Source organism: Heterocephalus glaber, unplaced genomic scaffold (assembly GCF_053883595.1).
Source record: "Heterocephalus glaber isolate CG9 unplaced genomic scaffold, H.glaber_assembly_v1.0 deba00001451, whole genome shotgun sequence".
NCBI classification, from domain to species: domain Eukaryota; kingdom Metazoa; phylum Chordata; class Mammalia; order Rodentia; family Bathyergidae; genus Heterocephalus; species Heterocephalus glaber.
Window position 1 is genome coordinate 1342481 of NW_028258301.1, and position 25312 is coordinate 1367792.

General features: G+C 34.8%; 1 protein-coding gene across 6 annotated transcripts in view; it reads left to right on the top strand.

Annotated features, from left to right (window-relative positions):
- Nucleotides 1-25312, top strand: part of Nrdc (nardilysin convertase) — a 67516-nt gene that overhangs the window by 22006 nt on the left and 20198 nt on the right. For 4 of the 6 annotated variants that reach the window (XM_004869254.4, XM_021247956.2, XM_087214731.1 and 1 more), the window contains 11 exons: nucleotides 906-979; nucleotides 3152-3247; nucleotides 10040-10162; nucleotides 13585-13642; nucleotides 15579-15652; nucleotides 17141-17210; nucleotides 20336-20413; nucleotides 21936-22056; nucleotides 22139-22197; nucleotides 22472-22526; nucleotides 24645-24749. In XM_004869254.4, coding sequence (XP_004869311.1) covers nucleotides 906-979; nucleotides 3152-3247; nucleotides 10040-10162; nucleotides 13585-13642; nucleotides 15579-15652; nucleotides 17141-17210; nucleotides 20336-20413; nucleotides 21936-22056; nucleotides 22139-22197; nucleotides 22472-22526; nucleotides 24645-24749 — 913 coding nt within the window. The remainder of the gene's footprint in view (nucleotides 1-905; nucleotides 980-3151; nucleotides 3248-10039; nucleotides 10163-13584; nucleotides 13643-15578; nucleotides 15653-17140; nucleotides 17211-20335; nucleotides 20414-21935; nucleotides 22057-22138; nucleotides 22198-22471; nucleotides 22527-24644; nucleotides 24750-25312) is intronic. The other 2 variants (XM_021247954.2, XM_021247955.2) reach the window with 1 other exon arrangement.

The window sequence follows — 25312 nt, forward strand, 5'->3', positions numbered from 1 at the left end:
CAGAAGAAAAAAAAATCAACAAAATTGACAAACCTTCAGCTTAGATTGACCATGAAAAAAGAAGTTTCAGTTGATATAAATCAAGTATGAGAGTAGGAACATTACTATTAATCTTAACAAAATAACAAGAACTGTAAGGCTATACCATGGGCAGTTGTATTCCAACAAATTTGATAACCCGGATGAAATGAATAAATTACTTGAGAGATACAGTACAGTCTCAAGAAGACAAACCTGAATGGATCTGTAATAACAGATTGTATTAACTTTCCAAAAGAAGTTTAGATGGCTTCTCGATGAATTCTATCAAATGTTTAAAGAATTAACACTAATATTTCACAAACTGCTCTGAAAAATAGAATAATACTCTTCCGAACTCATTCTATTAAACCAGTATTATCCTAATACCAAAACCAGACAATGTTATTATAAGGAAACCATCAGGCCAGTATCCCTTATAATATAGATACAAAAATCCTAAGGGGGAACCTCCCCCTAAAAAGCCTGGTAATCTGAATCTAGAAGCATGTAAAAAAATTGTACACCTGTGACCAAGTTGACCTTATTCCAGGAATGTGAAGTTTACCATGTGAAAAACCAATGTGGTATGTTATTGTAATAGAATAAATGACAAAAACTGTGTCTCATTATTCTCAATATAAACAGAAAAAGCATTTGACAAAATCTAGCATCTTTTCACAACTGTAAACTAAATGTCCATCCAGCTTGCTAACATTTTTTAATTAAAAAAAGATGTTGAGGGCGGGGATTTAGTTTACTGGTTCCACCACCTGCCTTGCAAGTGCAAGGTCCCGAGTTTGATGCCTGCTACCAAAAGAAAAAAAAAAGATGTTGATTGAAGAAACTGAACAAATACAAATGCTTATTTTCTTTTTTTTTTTCAGATGGGCTCAATTCTTTATTCATCCACTAATGATCAGAGATGCAATTGACCGTGAAGTTGAAGCTGTTGACAGTGGTAAAAGAAATGCTTTATGTCTTATTACCATTTTTTCTTTCATTGAATTAGTTATTTAGCACATGTATAATTGTTTTTTGGCATCATTTATCATTCTTTATCACTGAACCATTTTATCCTTTTTTTTTTGAGTCTGGATCTCATTGTGTACCTCAGGGTTGCTTCAAGCTCACTGTTATAGCCTTAGCTGGCCTCGAGCTTGTGATACTTCTACCTCAGGGTCCCAAGTACTGACACTGCAAGGCTCTGCCATGACACCTGACTTTATATCTTAAAAGGCAAGATTGAAATAGATGGATCATGTTTATTCTTGAAGTCGGTATTTGGGATAGATTTGAAATAAATCAAAAGGATGGTGGATTTTAGCTTATTCATTTGTTAAGAATTTTACCATAGTAGCTAATCTTTTACAAGATAATAATCTAATTTATAAAGCTAATAGTAGTACTTAAAACTTTAAAAGCTCACTTTCTCTTTTTGCTTGAAGAGACATTTTCTCTAATGCTTCATTTAACTATACTATTCTAATATATAGTTTGATTTTTGTTACTTGTTACATATCTGTAGGTGCTTTGTGGTTTGAATTTGATAGAGAAACAGTTATATATTTACGGTTGAAGAAACTAAAACCCTGAGTAGGTAATATATTTAATATTATTTTTTGACTGTTTAATTTTGAGAAGCCTTTCTTTATAACACTCATCCTTAGCTGACTTTATGTTAAAATCTATTGGTTTGTTTATAGCTTGTGTCTTCTATTAGAATATAAATTCCTCGAGAGCAGGATCTTGGCTCCAGTTATTCACTTTTCTACTTCCAAAAACTATTAGTAGTACCTGATTTATAGTAGGTATTTAGTAAATATTTTTTGAAAGAATATATCTTATTTAATCTTTATAAGAATCATAAGAGCTTAGGTACTAAGTTCATTTCATAGATGCAGAAGTGGGTTATTTGTTTCTGTGCTGCTGGGGATGGAGCCCAGGCCTTGCACATACTGGACAAGTGTTCTACCACTGAGCTAAACCCCAGCCCTAGATGCAGAAGTGGAATCAAAGAAGTTAGGTAACTTCCTCAAGGTTGTACAGCTTAGTTATTGACAGAACTGGAATTCTAGCTATCTTTTTCCTGTTTGTGCTGCTGTAACAGAATGAATACCCTAAACTGAGTGATTTATAAACAACAGAAATTTATTTCTCACAGTTCTAAAGGCTGAGAAGTCCGAGGTCAAAGTGCCATTGGATTTGTTTCTAGTGTAGATGTCCACTTTTGCCGTGTGTTCTCATATGACAAAATTGGGAAGGAAGCTCTCTGTGGTGTCTTTTTGTTTTTTTTTTTGTACCGGGGATCGAACTCGGGACCTTGCACTTGCCAGGCAGGCGCTGGAACCACTGAGCTAAATCCCTGGCCCTCTGTGGTGCCTTTTATAAAGGCACTAATCATATTCATGAAGGGCACCTCATGACCTAATCGTCTCCCACAGGCCCACCTTCAAAAACCTTCACTTTGGGGTTAGGTTTTTTTTTTGGTATCGGGGATCGAATTTGGGACCTTGCCCTTGCAAGGCAGGTGATGAAACCACTGAGCTAAATCCCCAGCCCCTTGAGGGTTAGGTTTTAACATATGAATTTGAGGGGAACATAAATATTTAGCCTTTAGCACTAGTCAAGGTATTTCTGACTTCAAAGTGATAGTTCTTAAGAATCATACTTTATTACCAACATAGTTGGCTTTGGAGAAAATTTAAATGATATATAACACTAAGTTTCCAGATAGAATGTGTTTTTGGTACCTGGGATCGAACTCAGGACCTTGCACTTGCCAGGTGGGCACAGGGCCACTGAGCTAAATCCCCGGCCAATTAAGCATTTTATTAACACTTTCTTCAGTAAATTCTTGAACATAGCAACCTAGAGGTAAAAGCTTTGAATCATTAATTATCACTGTTTCATTTAAAAAATAAGAGGAAAACTCTAGGAATTTGATTGATTTATCCAAAATGACAAATTAAATGATAGAACTGACCCTAGGTCGTTGAGTTCCCAACTTTAGTCTTTTGATTTATAAAGTTAACTTTTGTTACTCCCTTATTTTCAGTAAGCTTGAATTTCCAGATAATAAAACAATTACTGGAATTTCATTTAATTAAAAGTGTTTCTTTAAAATTGACAGAATATCAACTTGCAAGACCTTCTGATGCAAACAGAAAGGAAATGTTGTTTGGAAGCCTTGCTAGACCCGGACATCCTATGGGGAAGTTTTTCTGGGGTAAGATACTGAATAATTCATCTTATTTCATCTTTCCTAGAAAGAAGAATGAGAATGAAAATCACTGATAAGGAAATAAAAATTACAAAGATAAGATAAAGAAATGAAAATTATAAAGCTAGAATAGTTAAGTACACTTTACCTTTTAGAGAAACTGATAGCCTTTCAAATTATTCCTGCATTTGGTTCTGGATATAGCAAGGAGAATAACATTGAATATACCAAGGAGAGCACCTAACAGTTTGTGATTCTTTCCAGGTCCCAGTACTTTGCCAGCAGAGCATGTATTATCTCATTTGATCATTATAGCGATGCTAAGAAATAGGTACTATTATCATCTCTATTTAAAGATAGAGAAACAGGCTCAGGAAAGTTACCTAATTTGCTTAAGTCACATGGGTAGTAAGTAGTGGATGAAGGATTTGAATATCTGTTAATCTGATTGTGTAGTTTGTGCTCTGCCCCAACCTGACATTTCCATTTGTCAGCGGAGACTGAGGAATGATTTCTGTAATAGCTTTTTTTTTTTTGGTACTGGGTATCGAACTCAGGACCTTGCACTTGCGAGGCAGGTGGTGGCACCACTGAGCTAAATCCTTGGCTCTGTAATAGCTTTTGAACGGTGGCCTAATTTTGTTTTACTGGTGTTAGTTTTTCATAATTTCTTTTTATTGGTCTTGCTGTTCAGTTGCAACCTAATATTAATCCTATGGCTATAGAGTAGAGACTGGTATGAGTTGATCTGAAGTACACTTCATTCAAGGGGTGTTTTGCTTTTTTCTGTATTTTATACAGTTTATATATACCTGGCTTTATTTATTTTTAATAACTAGGTAGAATATTATTGAAACAATGCAGAGAGAAAACCTGAATTGATTACTAGACTTTTTTTTTTTAATTAAATTCTTTTATTGGTACATTGTAGATATACAACACAATTACATTTCTCATTGGGAATTGTACCTTTACATAATGCATCTTGGTTCTTATTTTTTCCCCATTCCTAGCCCTCCCTTCACTCCCTCCACCCTTCTCTATTTACAAAGACTTTATTTCCATTTTTTCCATTTCTCATCATTTTTCCTTTCCCTTCTTTCCTTTCCCCTGCCCCTCCCACTACCCCTACCCCTTTGGACCTTTTCTTCCTATTTTACATTATCAATTATTCTCATTCTAATCATTGGTACATTTTAGGTATACAATATAATGACATTCATCATTGGAAATTTGCACCTTTACATAGTCTCTCTTGGTTCTTACTTTTCACCAGTGCCCAGCCCTCCCTTCAACCCCTCCAGTCCTCCCTATTTACAAAGATTTTGTTCCTATTTTTCCATTTTCTCATATTAATCCCATTCCCTTCTATCCTTTCCCCTAGCCCTCCCACTTCCTTCCCCTTTGCCCCTTTTCTTCCTATTTCACATTACCTATTATACATTTAGTCCTTATTTACACTTTCAGTTTCTCACACCAGAGAAACTATTTGGTATTTATACATGTGTGTCCTGTTTATTTCACTTAAGAGTATTGCCTCAATGTGCATCCACTTAGCTATAAATGTCTCTAATTTCTCATTTTTTATGGCTGAGTAGTACTCCATTTTATAAAAAAACCGCATTTTCTTGATCCAGTCTCTAGTTGATGGGCATTTGGGCTGTTTCCAAATTTTAGCTATTACAAACTGTGCTGCTATGAACATGGGCACACATATATCACTGTGGTATGATTCTTTTAATTCTTTGGGGAAGATCCCCAGCAGTGGAATAGCAGGGTCAAATGGGACTTCCACTCCTAGTTCTTTGAGGTATCTCCATACTGATTTCCACAGTGGTTGCACCAGTCTGCACTCCCACCAGCAGTGGAGCAGGGTTCCTCTTTCCCCACAGCCCCGCCAGCATTTGTTATTGGTTGATTTCATGATAGCAGCCATTCTTCCTGGAATGAAGTGAAATCTCAGCGTTGTTTTCATTTGCATCTCTCGAATGACCAGTGATGTTGAACATTTTTTCATGTATTTATTTGCTATTTCTACTTCTTTGTCTGAGAAATGTCTGTTCATTTCAGATGCCCATTTTTGGATTGGGTCTTTCAATTTGGGAGGTCTGATCTTTTTAAGTTCTTTTTAGATTCGAGATAGTAGACCTTTTTCTGAGGAAGAGCAGGTGAAGATTTTTTCCCACATTGTGGGTTGTCTCTTCACACTGCTGGTGGTTTCTCTTGCTGTGCAGAAGCCTTTTAATAAGAAGAGATCTCATTTGTTGATTGTTTGTGCTAGTTCCCGGGCAACTGAGGTTTTGTTCATAAAATCTTTTCCTACACCGATGTCTTCAAGGGTTCTACCAAACCTCTGTTCCAACTGGTTCAGAGTTTCTATTTTAGTATTTAGATCTTTAATCCATTTTGATTTTAGTTTAGTGCATGGTGAGAGATATAGGTCTAGTTTTAATCTTTGGCAAGTTGAAGCCCAGTTTTTCCAGCACCATTTATTAAAGAGGCTGTCTTTCCTCCAGTGAGGGTGTTTGGCTCCTTTGTCAAAGATGAGATGGCTGAGTGTGTCTGGCGTTGTTTCTGCATCTTCTAATCTGTTCCACTGGTCCTCAAGCCTGTTTCTTTGCCAGTACCATGCTGTTTTTATCACAGTAGCTTTGTAGTATAGTTGCAGATTGGGGATTGTGAATACCCCCTGCCATGTCTCTGTTACCTAGAATTGCTTTTGCTATTCTGGGTCTCTTCTTGTTCCAAATGAATTTTTGGATTGTTTTCTTGAGGTCTATGAAGTATGCTGCTGGGAATCTCAATTGGAATTGCATTAAATCTATATAGCAGTTTTGGAAGTATGGCCATTTTCACTATATTAATCCTACCCAGGAGCAGGGGCTGTCTGTCCATTTTCTGATATCTTCAATCTCTCTTTTCAGAGTGCCATAGTTTTCAGAGAAGAGGTGTTTGATTTCTTTCGTTAGGATGATTCCTAGGTATTTCAGTTTTTTGGATGCTATTGTGAAAGGAATTATTTGCCCTATTTCTCTCTCAGTGAGTCTGTCATTTGTGTAGAGGAAAGCTATTGATTTTTGTGTGTTGACCTTGTAACCAGCTACTTGACTGAATTTGGTTATTAAGTCTAGAAGACTTTTGGTTGAGTTCTTGGGGTCTTCTATATAGAATATCATGTCATCTGCAAATAATGACAATTTGACTTCTTCATTTCCTATCTTTATTCCTTTTATTTCTTTCTCTTGTCTAATTGCCATGGCTAATGTTTCCAGAACTATATTGAACAAGAGTGGTGATAGTGGACATCCTTGTCTTGTTCCTGATTTTAGTGTGAAGGATTTCAGTTTTTGACCATTTAGTATGATATTGGCTGTTGGTTTTTCTTAGATGGCTTCTATCAGTTTGAGGTAGAGACCACCTATTCCATTTTTTTGTAGGGTTTTTATCATAAATGCGTGTTGGATTTTGTCAGATGCTTTTTCTGCGTCTATGGAGATAATCATATGGTTTTTGTCCTTGGCTCTATTGATATAGTGTATTACATTAATTGATTTTTGTATGTTGAACCATCCCTGCATCCGTGGGATGAATCTCACTTGGTCAGGGTGTATGATCTTCTTGATGATCTTCTGCATTCTGTTTGCCATTATCTTATTAAGGATTTTTGCATCTATGTTCATTAGTGAGATTGGCCTGTATTTCTGTTTTTCAGTTGGGTCTTTCTCTGCTTTGGGGATCAAGGTGATGCTTGCTTCCAGGAATGAATTTGGGAGTATTGCTTCCCTTTCAATGTAATTGAAGAGTTTAAACAGTAGTGGCAGCAGTTCCTCTCTAAATGTCTTGTAGAATTCTCCAGTGAAGCCATCAGGGCCCAGGCTTTGCTTAGTTGATAAGTTTTTAATTACATTTTCAATTTCATTGGTTGATATTGGGTTGTTCAGAATTTTTAGGTCTTCTTCATTCAACTTTGGTAATTCATATGTATCTAGGAATCTGTCCATTTCTTCTGTGTTGTCCATCTTATTGGCGTATAGGTTCTGGAAGTAGGTATTGATGATCCTCTGGATTTCTGCTGGGTCTGTTGTGATTTCACCCTTTTTATTCCTAATTGCATGGATTTGGGCCTTTTCTTTCCTTTTTCTGACAAGGTTGGCTAAAGGTTTGTCAATTTTGTTGATTCTTTCAAAGAACCAACTCTTGGCTTCATTGATTTTTTGTAACATTGTCTTAGTCTCCATTGCATTTATTTCTCCTCTGATCTTTATAATTTCCTCCCTTGTATGAGCTTTGGGGTTGTCCTGCTCTTCTTTTTCTAGAAGCTTGAGGTTCAGCATCAGGTTGTTTAATTGGGCTTGTTCTGTTTTCCTAATACGTGTATTCACTGCTATGAATTTCCCTCTTAAGACTGCTTTCATTGTGTCCCATAGATTCCGATATGCTGTATTGTCATTGTCATTTAATTGAAGGAACTGTCTAATTTCTTCTTTAATTTCCTCTGTGACCCATTGGTTATTCAGAAGTGTGTTGTTCAATTTCCACGTGTTTATGAAATTTTTTGAGTTTCTTTTGCTATGGCTCTCCAATTTCATCGCACTATGGTCTGATAATATACAGGGGATAACTTCAGTTCCTTTGCACTTACTTAAACATGTTCTATGTGTGAGTATGTGGTCTATTTTGGAGAATGACCCATGTGCAGCTGAGAAGAATGTGTATTCTGATTTTGTGGGGTGGAAGACTGTAAACATCTGTTAAGTTCATTTGTTCAAGAGTTCGATTGAGTTCTAGTATTTCATTACTTATTTTTAGTCTAGTTGATCTATCTATTTGTGACAGTGGGGTGTTGAGGTCCCTCACTACAATTGTATTAGTGCATATATGACTTTTCACGTCCGTTAGTATTTTTTGCATATAGTTGAGTGCACTAGTGTTTGGTGCATAGATATTTATGATTGTCATCTCTTCCTCTTGGATTGTTCCCTTTACAAGGATGTAGTGTCCTTCTTTGTCTCTCTTAATCAGTGTTGGTTTGAAATCTACTTCATCTGCAAAGAGGATAGCTACTCCTGCTTTTTTTCGGGTTCCTGTCACATGGAGTATTGTTTTCCACCCTTTAACTTTCAGTCAATGAGTTTCCTTTTGAATTAAGTGTGTTTCTTGTATGCAGCATATTGTTGGATTTTGCTTCTTGACCCATTCTGCCAGTCTATTTCTTTTGTTTGGTGAATTGAGACCATTAACGTTGATGGTTCTAACTGAAACGTATTGACTTGTCATTGCCATGACTTTTTCTTTTTGTTGGGTTCTCCCCCTTTACATTTAATTTCTTGTCATGCCAGATGGGTTCATTCTGCTTTGCTTCCTGGGGTTGTGATCGTCAATGTCTGTTCCTAGGCTATTGTGTAAAATTCTTTGGAGTGCTGGTTTGGTATTCACGAAGTTCCTAAGGTGCTCTTTGTCATGAAGGTATCTTATTTCTCCATCCATTTTGAAAGATAGTTTTACAGGGTACATCAATCTGGGTTGGAGGCTGTTTTCTTTTAGGGCTTGGAATATGTCACTCCAAGCTCTTCTTGCCTTGATGGTTTGTTTTGAGAAGTCTGCTGTGATTCTGATGGGCTTTCCTTTGTATGTGATTTGTTTCTTTTCCCTGACTGCTTGGAGGACTTTGTTCTTATGTTGTGTTTCTGGAATCTTAACAATTATATGCCTGTGTGTAGATTTTTTTTGATCAAAGCTATTTGGAGTCCTATCTGCCTCACTTAACTGTATGTCAAGCTCTTTTCCCCTGCTTGGGAAGTTTTCTGCCATTATTTCTGTGAAGAGATTTTTTTATGTCATCTCCACTCTCTCCTCTTTCTTCATTGAGCCCAATCAGTCTTATGTTATTCTTCTTTGCATCATCTAGCAGCTGCTGGATTGATTTCTCATGTTCCCTTATAATTTTGAAGGAATTTTTCTTTTCCTGGTCACTAGTTGCAATCTTATCTTCTATATCTGAAATTCTGTCCTCACATTGGCTCATTCTGCTGTGTAGACTTTCAATGGAGTTTTTCATGTCCTGGAAATCTATTTGCATCTGTTTTATGGATTCCATTTGTTTCTTATGTTGGGAGTCCATCATGTTCCTCAGCTCCTCTCTAGATTTATTAATCATGTCTTGCACTAGGAGCACAATTTCTCCTGTTATCTGAGAAATTATTTCTGATTTCATTTTTTCCAGATCCCCTTTTGTTGCCAGTTCAGTGGGTCCAGGTGGTTGAGTATCAGATTGTTCCATCTCATTTCCCTTTGGGGTTGCTGTAGGTGATCTGGAAGTCTGGTTTTGAGACTTTTTTACGTGTTTTCTCATTTTGACTGGGGTGGGGGGCTGTTAGCGCCTGCACGGATTACCTCCTGTGAGCTGGGTGAGGTGGGACAGGGGCCGGGAGCAGCGGTAGGGATGGTGACCCAAAAGCCCTTTCCTGTGGGCTGGGAGCAGTGGGAGGGATGGTGGCCGGGAAGCGCCTTCCTCTGGACCAGGAGCAGTCTATTACTAGACTATTAAGCAAGGAAACTTAAGCAGTTCCTGTCAGTTATTGAGGCATTCCCAACCAGAGATAAAATCCTTATATATGATTTTTGCCTAATATTACTATTACATACTAGTTTAATATTCTTGAATCACTTGGGTTATTTCATAAAGTGTCAAGTAAAATAGAACATTGCATTGTTGGTGCAGTTAACTTAGTTCAACTTAGTGAACTTAGTTACTTCTGTAATACTAAAATATCACTATTTTTTTTTGTCTTTTTACAGGAAATGCTGAGACTCTCAAGCATGAACCCAAAAAGAATAATATTGATACACATGCTAGATTGAGAGAATTCTGGATTCGTTACTACTCTGCTCATTATATGACTTTAGTTGTTCAGTCCAAAGGTAACATCATCTATTGTGGCCCTTAGAGTTACTTGAAGTACAACTGACCCTTGAACAACAAGAGTCTGAACAGCATGGGTCCACTTACTTAGTTTGTTTTTTGAGATTTGCAATAGTTTGAAAAAGCTCACAGTAGTCTAGAAATATAAAAAGAAAAAAAGGTATGACCCAAATGTATGAGATATCTGTAGATCATTCTTTTTATTTACCATTTAAAATATGTACAAATATATTACAAAAAATGAAAATTTATCAAAACTTGCAGCCAGGCAACAATGGTATAGCTACTAGGGAGCTGCAGCAGGAAGATTTTAAGTTTGAAGTCAGGTAGGCAAGACCTCATCTCAACATAAAAATCCAAAGGGTTCAGGTTGTAGTTCAGAAGTGGAGCACTTTCTTAGCATGGGTGAGGTCCTGGATTCCTTCCCAGTATTGCAAAACAATACAAAACACTTGTGCTCACATAGGCCATACATGGTGTCATGGTAGAAATGTAAAAATGCAGTGTTAAGTCAAAACTGCATAAAACTCACTGTAGTATCTTCAGTACTACTGTAATGCTTTCATATCTTCCTCTTGTTGTTATGCAGTGAGCTCAAGTGTTGGTGACTATTTGCTTAAAATACTGTGGTGCTAATTATCTCTACATGAGTAGTTGTCTCCCAGTATATTACATATTTCCAGTAAAAAAAGATCTCTTGATTTTCATGTATTTTTTCACTGTATATAATACATGAAAAGTACAAAATACTTATTAACAAGCAGGTTAAGTTTTTGGTAAGGCTTCTGTCGACAACAGGCTATTATCTTGGGGGAGTCAAAAGTTATACAGTCCTGAACGTGGTGGTGTATTCCTCTAATCTCAGCACTCTGGGAGACAAAGGCAGGAGGATTGTTAAATTCGAACCCAGCCTGGGCAATTTAGCAACTTAGACTATTGTCTCAAAATAAAAATGGGCTGGTGATGTAGCTCTGAAGGTGCTGGGTTGAATCCTCAGTAACACATACCATATACATATATATATATATATATATATGTACGAATGAATATATATACACACACATATATACATATATATGTATGAATGTATATATATATTCATTCAAAAATTTTATATATATGCAAAACATTCTGGTTTTCCTTTTACAAACAGGTGTATTTAGCTGGATGTGGTACCACATGTCTGTAATCCCAGAATTAGGGAGGCTGAGGCAGAAAGATCATGAATTCAAGGCCAGTGTGGACCTTCTAGCAAATTCAAAGCTTGTCTGTACTACATAATGAGACCCTGTTTCAATAAAAAAAACCAAACAAACAGGTCCATCTCTATTGGTGTATTGTCTATGAGTATACTAATGAACTCTGATAGTCATGAAATGATTTTTTTTTTTCAGGTGGGGTTTCACTTTGTGGTTCAGGCTGGCTTTGAATTGACAGTAGCACAGGCTGACCTTTAAAGTGATCTTCCTGTCTCAGCCCTCTGAGTGCTGGGATTACTGGCATGGGTACTGTGCCTGGCTTTTTTTTTTTTTTTTTGGAGTGTTGCCCTGTGTTGCCCTGCTGGGCTTGAACTCCTCAGCTCAAGCAATCCTCCTGCCTTATCGTCCTGAGTCATTGGGACTGCAGGCACATGGCACTGTATTGGATTTATGAATTGGTCTTTTTAAGACCAATTCAGATGATCTGTACCTGTGGTAATACATTTAAGCTATATTGCTTATAAACTCTTAAAGGGCAAGCTGTTCATCTTTATGTGAGTTCTTATAAAATGGAAATTTTTTTTTTTTGGTACCGGGGATCAAACTCAGGACCTTGCGCTTGCAAGGCAGGTGCCAGAACCACTGAGCTAAATCCTCGGCCTCTGGAATTTTTAATTGAGATTACTTATAGTGACAATGACAGAAGTAACAAAAGATTGATGAATACATAACTCTACTCCTTTAGTAACTTATGTTTTTTTCACTTCATTAAAAAACCCATGGTAGCTTTCTTTTGTTTACTTTGTATTTTAATCTCTTTAGGCTGATTTTCAAAGTCATAGTTTGCACATTTCTTTTTGAAAAGTGAAAGTTTTCAACCTCATTTTATGCTTTTAATAAAATTTTGCTCTATACCTTGTAAAAATTAAAATCAAAGATGATTTGTCAATTACATAAACATTTTTTGCATTTTTGATCAAAATTAGTCTAGTTCAAGTTGACTTGAACATAAAGTTATGAATATATGATTCTTCTGTTCAAATTGCAAATTTGCTTCTGTATTCCTTCTACATGTGTCAAAAAAGGAAATCCCATGTTTGGCATGTAAATTAACATACATTTTTAAATGTGTTTCACATTGTTTCATGAACCTGCATTTTTCTTTAACTAGATACTCTTGTTTCTTTTGTATTCTCTTCCTCAGTGATAACCAGTACAAGAGCTTATTAGTGCTTATTGCAAATTTTTAAAGTAAGGAAGGCATATAGTTTTAGTAAATCATATACTATCTAGATTCCATCAATTTTTGGAACTTTAGCATTTTTAGTGCTATTTAAAAGTCAACAATCTATATGAATAGTACAGAATAAATTCAATACCTGATTAGCCTAATTTGCATCTTGTATCTTTTGGGGAACAGTGGAGATTGAATTTAGAAATTCATATGTTCACCATGTACTCTTCCATTGAGCCAGACCCCTGGGCTTCTAATTAGTGAAACTCATGTTCCTTGTGGAATGAACAAATAATCTGATGATGGGCCACTTGCATGGAGCTACAAGGTTTTCTTTTTCATTTAGATCTTATGTTATACTAGAAATTTCAGAAGAATTTCTTATGAAATCTGAGTAAGAAATCAAAATCTGGAATATAGAAATCATAGAGACATGAAACCCAAGAAAACATAAAAGTTGAAACCTCAGAGCATAGTAGAGTATGAAAGTATGGACAGATATATACAAGTGGAGTATAAAAGTACTGATTGATGCTGAAAAGAGGGGTGAACAGTGGGTTATTGTGGAGAAACTTTCCTAAAAGAAGTGTGCAAATTTTGGAAGGTATTGGAAGATGGTTGGTATATTCTTACCTCTTGACTTTTCAGTCCCCTAAAAACCTTTACTTTGCTTTCTTTTTTTCCCCTTCTTCCTTCCCTCTTCCTTCTCTTTCTCCTTCCTTCCCTCTCTTCCTCTCTCCCTCTGTCATCTCTTTTGTGTCTTTTCTGACTTTACCAGTGAGAAATAAGAGTCTAACAAAATTGTGTGTCTTAAGATTTTCTTGCCTGCTGTTACATTTTTTGTTAATCATTGTAGGTTAAGGGCTGGCAAGTAACCCCCACAGTAAAATATCTCTTTGTTTTGTAGCTAAAGATCTGTGAGAAATCTAATTGGATTTCTTCATTAAATAACAATATTACCTGTCGCTTTCTCCCCCTCTCCTTCAAGAAACACTGGATACTTTGGAAAAGTGGGTGACTGAAATCTTCTCTCAGATACCAAACAAGTAAGATAGTTTTATAAATAATTTATAAGTAAGATAATTTTTATAAATAATAAACCTTTAGAATTAAAGAGACCATATCTTTTTGTGTGAGTCCCAACAAGCATTTTTCTTTTTTGTTTTATTTTAAAACAGGTCATAAAATTAAGGCCTAAGGAGGTTTAATGACATAGACAATAAGGTCACATAGCTATTGGGTGGGAAAATCAAGATAAGAACTCATTTCCATAGTTTGTTTATCTCAGAATTTATGGGCTTATAAACTTATAGTAAGCAATAATTTTGAAGAACTTTTACCTCCTTTTACATTTATTCAGAACTTTTCTGCTACCGTATAGGGTTTTTGAAACTGACATGAAAGGAAGTACTATGTTGATTAGCAGAATATCTTTGTCCTTTGTGTTCTGAAAGTTTTTTTAAAGTAAGTTGTTCAGAATGTGAAAGGTTTTTCCCCATAAAAGAAGTAACCTTGAGGTGGGCATGGTGGTGAATACCTATAACCCTATCACTTTAGAAGACTATGGCAGGAGGATGGCTGACTTTATATACTGCCTAAAAGACCTACTTGATACATAGTTATCTTTTAAAATGTTTTTTTGCTCACCTCAAAGTCATCAAAATAGTATAAATATGTAAAAGATACTTTACTGTTACATATTTGTTACAGAGTATAAAAATTTAATTTTTTTATTTTTGGTACCAGGGATTGAACTCAGGTCCTTGCGGTTGCCCAGCAAGCGGTGAAACCACTAAGCTAAATCCCTGGCCCATAAAAATTTAATTTTAAAGCAATAAGTCTTTACACTCCGACCAGTTTCAATTTTAGTAAAATAAATGCAATCAGCTTTTTTTTTGCGACACGTAAACTAGTGGCCTTTCCTGTTTCATCTTTCCAGTGCATTGTTATTTTAAATTTATGAAACAAAAAACAGCTTAAAATGTTACAATAATTTAAGATAACAGATTGATCATTATTATCTTGGCCTTATATAAGTTTCCATTGTTACTTAGCAATATTTTTTATATATGAAAGGATAATGAAAGCATGACAAATTTGTGGGGTTCTTAACTTTTTTTTTTTTTACATTTTTCATTAATTATGAGTTAGAGAAATGTCAGATGGCAGATGGGACCATCTTTACTAATAAAATCAGAGGTATATTTAATATATTCATTAAGTTCTGTCAGTTGCCTGCTGAGCATTTAAATATTGTTCACCAATAACTGTGGTCCCATAATGAGACAGAATTAAAGGTCTTTGCAGAGATACTAGTTTGTATTGGCCTTGTTTTTATAAGACATTAAAGTTGTGATCTTTTCCCAGAAATCTAGGAGGCTGAGGCAGAAGAATAAAAATTTGAGCCCAGCCCGGGCATCTGGGCTACTTAGTGACTTAGTATGACTCTGTCTCAAAATAAATAAAAAAAGGGCTGAAGATGTAGCTCAGTGTGAAGGCCCTAGGTTCAACCCCAGTATCACACACATGTTTTAATATTTTAAATCAGGTTAGAAACTCCTGGAAGAAAGGACGAAGTCTTTAAAATACTACAGTGCCCAATATAATGCTTTTATACCTAATAATTACCCCATATATATTTGTTGAATTAAAGTCTTCTCTGTAGTGTAATTTTTCTTTTTGAAATAGCTTTAGAGTGGAGGAGAACTGAAATTGAATGGGGCTGATAAGAAGCAGTGAATACTGGGAGGAGGGTCCCTTCAGCTCATTATCCTCTATCTGTTGTAAGTTGCAAAGGCATTTTAATTATTGAGACTGAGTAGTACAAGATTTTATGGCTTTGTTGCCATCTATTTGCTCATGCCTAGAATGCTTCTTAGCTAGGAGTATTTTGAATGACTAAATTATCTCTTAGATACCTCTAATGATACTGCTTTTAAGGCTTTTGCCAATTAAATTTTAATGTATTTGTTTTATTTTCAGTGGGTTTCCCAAACCAAACTTTGGCCATTTAACGGATCCATTTGACACACCAGCATTTAACAAACTTTATAGAGGTTTGTGAACCTAAGGTTTAAAACTGTTTGAAATAACTTTAGCACATTCTCTAAAACTTGACTGTCAATTTTCTTTGAAAATGAGAATACAACAGAAAATACAGTAGTGTTGGAAAGAAAATAGGCAATGGAGAAACAACTACTGACAGGTAGCAGGCCAGTATAGCAGGCCAGTGACTAGCTGCAGATTGATTGGTTCTGGTGCCCTGCTGTTACTTTCATCTGTTTTCATGCTTCCTCTCTTATGTACTGTCATTCCTTTGGTTTTTGGTTTTGGTTTGTTTCCTATTTCATTTTATCTACATTCGGCTCTTTTACTTTTAAAGGAGGAAAAATAGAAGAGAAAAAACACTTTGGAAATTGTTTTCTCTTAATTATAAAAACAGCATTTGTTAAATGAAGGAAACCATAATAAAGTAAAGACATTAGGCAAGAGAGGAATTACCCTTAAATCTTACCTTAAAGAGAAGTCATTGTTGGCAAATTTCCACTTGATTTTTTTATAGGTTATTTTCCTCACATTAAAGAATAAGATTACCTAAGAGAGGGAGGGAAGCAGGAGGGAAGGGAAAGTAAAAAGAACTAATTATTATGTGCATATACCAACTCCACATGATGAATGTAATCATTATGTACTGCAAATGTGTACTAAGGAAAATAAAAAAATAAGATTATAAATACATATATCTCTTTCTCTTTTTAAAAAATTTACTGTTATGTTTGTAATAGCTATATAATGAACCACCACATGTGATTGTGCTATAATTTACTTTAAAAGTTACCCATATGAATATTACAGAAACATTCTTAATTTACTATTTCTCTTTACTATCTTTACCTCAACAGGTTTTTTTCCTCTTTCTCCGAATTGCCTTAGGTATTTTCTCCTCCTTTACCCCACTGCCATTCTCTGCTCTCCCCTTCCTTTGATCAGGGACTGAGCATACCCTTTCTGCAGCTAGCTCTATTCTCCTAAGCCATCTCTTTCCAGAGACAATTTATTTTCTGTTTATTTTTTGGCTTTAGATTTCCTATCATAGAATCATACAATAATAGTATTAGGAAGAATCTTAGAGATCATTTAGCCAGTGTGTTCAGTTTACCATGAGAAGAGAAATTCTGAAAGATTTGAATTCAAGTGATTTTCTCTAGGTTGTATCAGCATATACAGCAAAGTAGTGGTAGGGTTGGAATTTTTCCTTTGGATCTCTTTAATTCCTAATCCTGTATCCTATCTTAAAAGAAGGGGTCCATCCTTAGCAGCATTTAATAATTCTCATAGTTCTTTTATCCATGCCTATTCTACCTGAGAAGTGAAATTTATAAAAATTGTATTATTCAAATTGGAGAATTGGCAATTTGAAATAATGATTACATTTGTATAATCTATTAGAGGGTGAAATATTTTGAATTTTATCTTAAAAAGTTATTAGAGTAAAAGTTATGGAGAAACACTTATCTTTCCTTGTGGAAAATATTTTTGTTTAGTTGTTCCGATCAGAAAAATTCATGCTCTGACCATTACATGGGCACTTCCCCCTCAACAACAACATTACAGGTAAGATTTACTTCATTAGATACTGAGTGAGAATCATATTTTTGAAGGATGCTAGATGGTTTATAAATAGAGGTTCTGAATTTATAAACTCATGTGTGATAATCTGGAATTTACTCCTAGATTTTCTAAGTCTTTTACTGTGTCTTTGAGGATAAAAACTAGAGTTTTCTTATAATTGACTACTTTCTGAGTATCTGAAATTATTTTGTGTAAATGTTAACTTTAGTAGTTATTTTCTTTAGTATTTGTAATAGAAAAATATATTATGATTTATTTGGTAGTGGCTACCACATATTTTGATATTTTAAAGATAAAATTAAATCTGGGCCCAGTGGTATATGCCTGTAATCTCAGCACTCTAGGAAGCTGAGGCAGGATGGCAAGTTTGAGCCCAGCCTAGGCAATTCAGTGACTTAGTGAGACCCTGTCTCAAAATAAAAAACAAAGGGTTAGGGATGTAGTTTAGTGTGAAGGCCCTGAGTTAAGTCCCTAGTACTGATAGATAAGGAGATAGAGATGGATAAATGGATAGATGGGTGGATAGATAGATAGATAGATAGATAGATGGTAAAGAAAAGAGCTATGGGTTCAATTCCCAGTAGTACCCACCCTCCACACATGTAAAATTAAATAACTTTTGGGATTTACTCCTATGAGTTATGGCAGATTTATACAAATTAGGAAAGTATTTCAGTTTATCTAAATATGAACAGTATAGCTTGGTCCAAGCAGTATTTTAAAGATATTGATCAGTAAATACCTATATGTATTGTATAATTATAAATAAATGCAAATGAAAAGTACAAGTGAATTGATTAAAAAGTAAGCCACTTCCTACCAAACCAAACAATGCGGACACACACACAAGCAGAAGAAGGAAAGAAATTACATGTTTTGCTTGAGCTCAGTTTAAAAAATAAAAAGCTCTAAGATTTGTTAGAGTATTCAGCAATCAAGTCAAGTTAATTAAAGCTAACAATAACAATATGCTTCCAGTGAGAAAGCAGAGAAATTGTGTATTGTCTGTGCTTTTGGTAGAAGGATAATTAGAAAAAAGTAATATACATTGATTATCTACTTATGAATGTCTCAAAAAATATTAAAATTACTAACCATATTTAAGTTTGCTTGCAATTTTTACTTATAAAATGTTAAGACAAAAGGGCATTAAGTAGAAAGTAAAGTTCGGCTTCTTTTGTATTAGTCCCTGTCCTCAAAAATATATCTAACATTAATAGTTTCTTTTATATTCTTTAGGCATTAAAATATTGAATATAAAGCACATCTTTCTTATGGAAATAAAATTACACTATATGTTCTAACAAAGCCTTGTTTATCTTCTTGATTGTTAAGGTAGTTTTTTGTGGAAAGTTTGAAAGTTACTGAAAAGTAGAAAAGGTACTCATACTTTTGCTTTTCTAGAAACTGTTAACATTTCTTTGCTTTCATTGATTTTCTTTTTTATGAACTGTTTGTTTTAGTATGAGTCATTTTGAATCCCCACATATATGAATTTCTAGAAAGTTAGCTTTTGTGGGGAGCCATTTTTAAAAAAAGAAGCGAAAAAAAGAAGCAAATTATTTATCTTTCTGGAGTTATCGAATAAAGTACAGTTAACTTTGTTCATATGCAAATATGTAATTAGCTGGTCTCATTCATTAGCTACTTTATTCTTCTCTGCCAGTCTTAATATAAATATAATTCAATGTACATTTCAAACAATGTAGTGTGAGCTTTGAGGATTACTAAACAGTTGAAATTGTAACACTGTGTCTTAATTTTCAACAATTTAAATTTTGCTGAGTACAGTGACACCTACTTCTAGTCTCAGCTACTAGAGAAGCTGAGGCAGGAAAATAGTTTGAGGCCAGAGATTTCAGGCCTAATCTTAGCAACATAAGGAGTCTGTTCCCCAACCCATCTCTAAATAAATTAATAAATTGATTAGGGAAAAAGTTTACTAAATTAAATTCTCTTAACCTAATTAGATTTTCTAACTCAATTTTTTTGTATTCTTTTTTATTCTTGTTTTGATAGGAATACATTTTTAAAATTACAGTGAAAGCTAGTGAGAAAATGATTTGAAGAACATATCCAACTACTCAATCTATTAGCTTATTACATGATAAAAATATCTGTTGGCATGGAGTTACACTCCTGTCATCCTTTGGGAGGCTGAGGCTGAAGGGTGGCAAGTTTGAACACACTCTGGGCAACTTAGCCATTTAGCAAGACCCTGTCTCAAAAAATATATAATAATAATAATAATAATAATAATAATAATAATAATAAAGGCTGGGATGTAGCTCAGTGCAAAAGACCCTGGATTTAATCCCCAATACTGTAAAAACTAGAAACATAAAACTCTTTGGGCTTGCGTGATATTTTTTTTGTTGTTCCAGAGATCAAACTCAGGACCTTGCCCTTGCAAGGCAGGTGCAGTGCTACTTAGCTAAATCCCTGGCCCTGTTTTTGAGTTTTTGAGACAGGATCTTGCTGCGTAACTCAGGCTGTCTGCCAACTTGTGATCCTGTGTGCCTCAGCCTCCTGAGTCCTGGGATTACAGGTTTGTACCGCCACTCCCAGCTACCTGAAAACGATAGGCAAGTGAAAAGAAAAAGAAAATTGCAGTGACATTGTGTCTTTTGCTCAAGGTCCTTACTTACACACTTGAAGGAAAAATTTAAACTAGAACCTGGATTTTTTGTTACGGAAATACATTTTGCTTTACCATGGAGCCTGATGTAGTACTGAAAGCTTTTGTAGAGCTTTTGTCCATAGACAGAGTGATTCATATCTGTACTGGGTTCTAAAATAATAAAGAATCTATATCATTTCTATTTTGGGTGAAACAAAAATTAAAGATTTTATTAAGAAAGGAGGTAAGTTTGGTGTCCAAGCAAAGTAGCAGCCTTAAATTTTAGAATGATTGTACTCATTCAGTGATTGCAGGTGAAGGAACTTATCCTATTTTTTGTTTTTATTTTCCTATTAAATAAATTAGAATTTCACATTTTGTGGATTTATGTGAGAATAAGTTTCTACTCTTAAATATTGTGGTTTTATTGGTAAGATTTTCTAATGTATTTATACTTTTTTCTTCTGACCTTTAAATTTTTTTAAAGGGTGAAGCCACTTCATTATATCTCCTGGCTGGTTGGACATGAAGGCAAAGGCAGCATTCTTTCTTATCTTAGAAAAAAGCAAGTATTCAATTACTAAGTATTTTCAGTATAGCAGCCTGGAAAATAATGGACAGTAACTGGTACATAATTCATTCTTTTGCTTTAGCTACCAGGAAGCTTACAATCTAATGCTTAATTATAGTCATATTGATAACCTAGATTATCTTAAAGGCTGTTACTATATTTCATTATAAGCTAACTTTTAGCCCATGTTGGAAGTGTACACAAAGTTTCAAAAATAATGAATAAAAGTAATAAATTCCAGAATTACATAAAATGGTTAGCTCTCATCAGGAATTTGGATTTGATTGAATAGTACAGAAGTCCAGTCCTTTCCTTTCCTTTCCTTTCCTTTCCTTTCCTTTCCTTTCTTTTCCTTTTTTTCTTTCTTTTCTTTCTTTTCTTTTTGGTACCGGGGATCAAACTCAGGACCTTGTGCTTGCCAGGCAGCTGTGGCACTGCTGAGCTACATTCCTGGCCCTAGAAGTCAGTTATTTAAATGCTGTGGATTTTTAGGCTTTGTTAGATAAAAGGGGGAACTTTAATGAAAATTTCAATCTGTAAATCAATTGTACTAAAACTGTGAGACCCTGAACAGTGTATGCAGCTGTTAGCACACAGTGTGTTCTGATGCATTCAGGCACCTGTGTAAGTCACTATAGTCAAATAATTAAAATTGAACTTGAAAATCATGACTAAAACATTATAGTAATTCCTTGTTTGATTTTTTTCCCACACTAATTAATTTGAGAATGAAAAGATAGTTGAGAAATTTAAAGAAGAACTTTTAAGAGTTATAGAACAATCAAAGAAAACTGAGAGGCAGAGTTATAAAAGGATAAACTAATGATACTCAGTATATACTTTTTATAATATATATAATGTGCTTTGTGATGTGGATAGTTTTTTACTTTATTGAACTGTATTACACATTCTTATTTTACATTATTCATTTTCCTTTAAGTTTTTCCAAAACATCTACTCTCATTGTTTCTTTCTTTTTTTTTTTTTTTTTTTTGGTACTGGGGATTGAACTCAGGTCCTTAGCTTGCGAGGCAGGCGGGGGAACCACTGAGCTAAATCCCCAGCCCTCATTGTTTCTTTCTTAGATAACGTAAGTTAACCAATAGTCTCAAAGAGGTCAATTGCCATTCTACATTGGGATGTATTACATATATTTTAAGGCTTCTTCTAGGAGATAAAATCAAATGATAAGTCAGACACTTTCCAGGAACCTTATTTTGTATTGTTTTCTTTCACAGCAATTGCTTTGGCTTCATTTACTGTTGTACTGTGTTGCAATATTTATCACTTCCGTATAAACAAAGATGGCATTTATTTCCTTCTGATGCCTAAATATACTACAGTTCTTTGGGAGGCTTTGTGCTTTTAAAATTTGTATTTTGGAACTTAATGTTGCAAAGTATATATTTACATCAAAAGCTAAGGTTTTCTCATTGTACGTAGAAAGTCTGTTTTGTTAATTTGAAGTATTTATAGACTGTCAAGATACTGATTGAATTAATTTTCCCAACTATAGGTGCTGGGCTCTAGCATTGTTTGGTGGAAATGGTGAGACAGGATTTGAGCAAAATTCTACTTATTCAGTGTTTAGCATTTCTATAACACTGACTGATGAGGGTTATGCACATTTCTATGAGGTAAATAATAAAAATAGAGTTGTTTTTCTTTTATATTAGGTATAATTTTATGTCAAAGACTAATAAGATGTTTTGTTTGCAGGTTGCTCATACTGTCTTTCAGTATTTAAAAATGCTGCAGAAGCTAGGCCCAGAAAAAAGGTAATAAATATTTCTTAGAATGTAGCCAGGAGTCAAACCTTACATGTTTTAGCCTTCAGGCTGCTAATAGGCATTTAGTCTTGCAAGATGGTTTTTCAGTTATTTTCTATCCTGTTTCTTTTACTGGCTCTATATCCTCATCCCGTTTTGTGTATATATACACTAAGGTTTTACTTGGGCAGTCCCTTTATTTTTATGCATCTCTTTTCTAATTGATTATAGTGAGAAACTTTAATATATACAGAATTCTAATTATCATTTTCTTTTTTCCCAGAATTTTTGAAGAGATTCAGAAAATTGAGGACAATGAATTTCATTACCAAGAACAGGTATTGGAAGTCAAATTCTTTTTGAATGTTATCTGTGACCAAATTGAAACTGGTCTGTGGACATTGATCCTCTTTTTGGAAGTGTCATTGGAGTTTTAATTCTACTCTCTGTCATCTGAGTCTGTCAGGGTGGTCTTGAGGCTTATCTGAAAATTAACTGTTTTTGAGTATTTATGTTGAATAACAATGACAGGATTAGACAGATGCCATAGATCATGTTGTGTAACAATTATTTATGTAATCACTGTCACTTTGATTCACATCCGTGGAGAGCTTGCTGTGGTGTTTGATAGGGAATTCAAATATTGTGAAGATATTTTACACAGTAATCTACAGTAATTATCATGTAATTACTAGGGGAGGCCTAAATGTATGTGGGCAAGATCACAAAAAACAAGTTTCCACGTACTGTTGACTCCCATGTAATGTGCTTTATATACTTGAAAATAAGTCATTTGAAAAGGAACTGTAAATTTTATATTTTGAAACAGAAAGGCTGCCAACCCTGGAAGTAGACTGATACACATGGAACCCAGTTGAGTGACTGTTAGTGATGATTCAGAAATATTTCCAAAAGTGAAGGGAAAAGCTAACAGTAAATCTTACCTTTTTTCTTATTGTATTTTTATCTGAAAGTGTAGTAGACAATATAAATCTTTGGTCTCTATGATGTTTCTTCCCCTCCGTAAATATAGTAACCCTCACTTTTATTTTATATTCCATTAGAGGAGAAACAAACAATATGCTTGATAAGGGCTAGTGTTGTGTGGGGAGAACATGGCAGGTACATTAGGAGGCAAGAGTTCTAGTGTGTACTCTGCTTGTCACTCACTATGTGACCTTGGACAAATCACTTTATCAATCTGAGTGTATTTCCTTATTGTTAAAACATGAGAGGGAATGGAACCACTGGTTTCTGAAGGATCTATTTTAAGATTCTGAGTATCTGGGTGCTCAAATAGATTCTTGAATTGTTATCTTCTAGAAAATTATTTCCATTTCATAGGTCAGAGAACTTGCTATTCTTTCAGATTTCAGTAATTTTTTTTCTTTTTTTTGGTACTGGAGATCGAACTCAGGACCTTGGGCATGTGAGGCAGGCGCAGTGTCACTGGGCTAAATCTCCGGCCCTCTTTCAGTTTTAAATTAAGATAACATACTGATTAATATAACTTCTTTTCTGGAATGCTTTTATTTTTAATTAACACATAATAATACATATTTATGGGGTACAGTGTAATATTTTAACACATGTACATAATGTATAATTAACAGGACAATTGGCATGACAGTCAGCTCAGACATTTGTCATTTATGTTGAAAACATTCAAAATAACTCTTTGCTACTTTGAAATATACAATTAACTTTTATCAACTATAGTTATCCTGTTGCACTATAGAACATTAGAAGTTATTCTTCCTATTTGCTGGTACCCAGGTACCTGTTAACCATCCAACCTCTGGTAGCCATTATTCTGCTCTCTACTTCTCAATACTTTTATCTAATGACACTTACAGTTTGATTTGACTCATCATTACAAGTAGTTTTTAGGTCATAGTCCATATAGTGAGTGGGTCCCCTGTCTTTATTCACCTCACAGTTGTGTGCAGTACTTGACAGGCAAACATTTACTGTTCAGGGTGGTAACTGCTCTTGAAGAGACCATGTCATAACTAGAATCTAGTGAGTTGTGCTCAGGATGAGAGCTGGAGGAGTGTGAAGGTAAGCTCCTTAAGAAGCCAGGCATGGTGGTGCACACTTGTAATCCCAACACTCTGGGAGGCTGAGGCAGGAGGATTGCAAATTTGAGCCCAGCTTGGGCAACTTAGAGCAACCCTGTTTCAAAAAAAAAAAAGGGCTGGGAATGTAGCTCAGTACAAAGGCCCTGGGTTCTGTCCCTGTAACACATATGCACATACAAACAGACATGGCGATAGCATCTCTAGCTATATTTTCTTGGGTTTCTGAGCATTGCATTGCTAAGCTGCAATTATATTTGGTTATATCTGTTCAGAAGCTTTTGGTTTCATCATTGAAAAAAGAAAATAGATATATTGTGGCAAATTAAGGATAATAGTAGAGAGATTCTTGTGTGAAATAATTTTACCTTTTTACAGACAGATCCAGTTGAGTATGTGGAAAACATGTGTGAAAACATGCAACTGTATCCACTGCAGGACTTTCTCACTGGAGATCAGCTTCTTTTCGAATACAAGCCAGAAGTAAGGAAGTTTGTACTTCTAAAACTTGCTGTTAGGGAAAGCAGAGGGTGAAAAAGAGCAGAGATATACTTAAGAACTGTGAGAATGGAGAAAAGTTGGTTGTTTTAGTCAGAATTTTTGTTTGCTTAAACAGAATGTCAATAATTTTAAGGATACTTTCTCATGATTTTTTTTGGTATTTTTTTGGTATAATTATTACATTTATTTTGGAGAACCAATATGTACATATTTTGTGTCTTGATCACTTTTCATTCCCTTTCCTTTTCCTATGATTATGTTGTAATAAAAGAGAGGAAAATCACCTCTTCTAAGTAGGTATTATTTTTACAGTTTCTCAAGTGTTGAAACATCTACAATAGTTCAGGCAATACCTAATTATTATCCATTTAGTTCCTAAGCATACTTAAAAGAGTTGTTTAGCTTACCTTTTAATTCAGTTGGAAACTCAGAACTGTTAAATTTTTAATCACTGAAAAATATTTACAAGAAAAATACAAGATTCCCGGGCCAGGAATTTAGCTGAGTGGTTCTGGCGCCTGCCTCGCAAGTGCAAGGTCCTCATG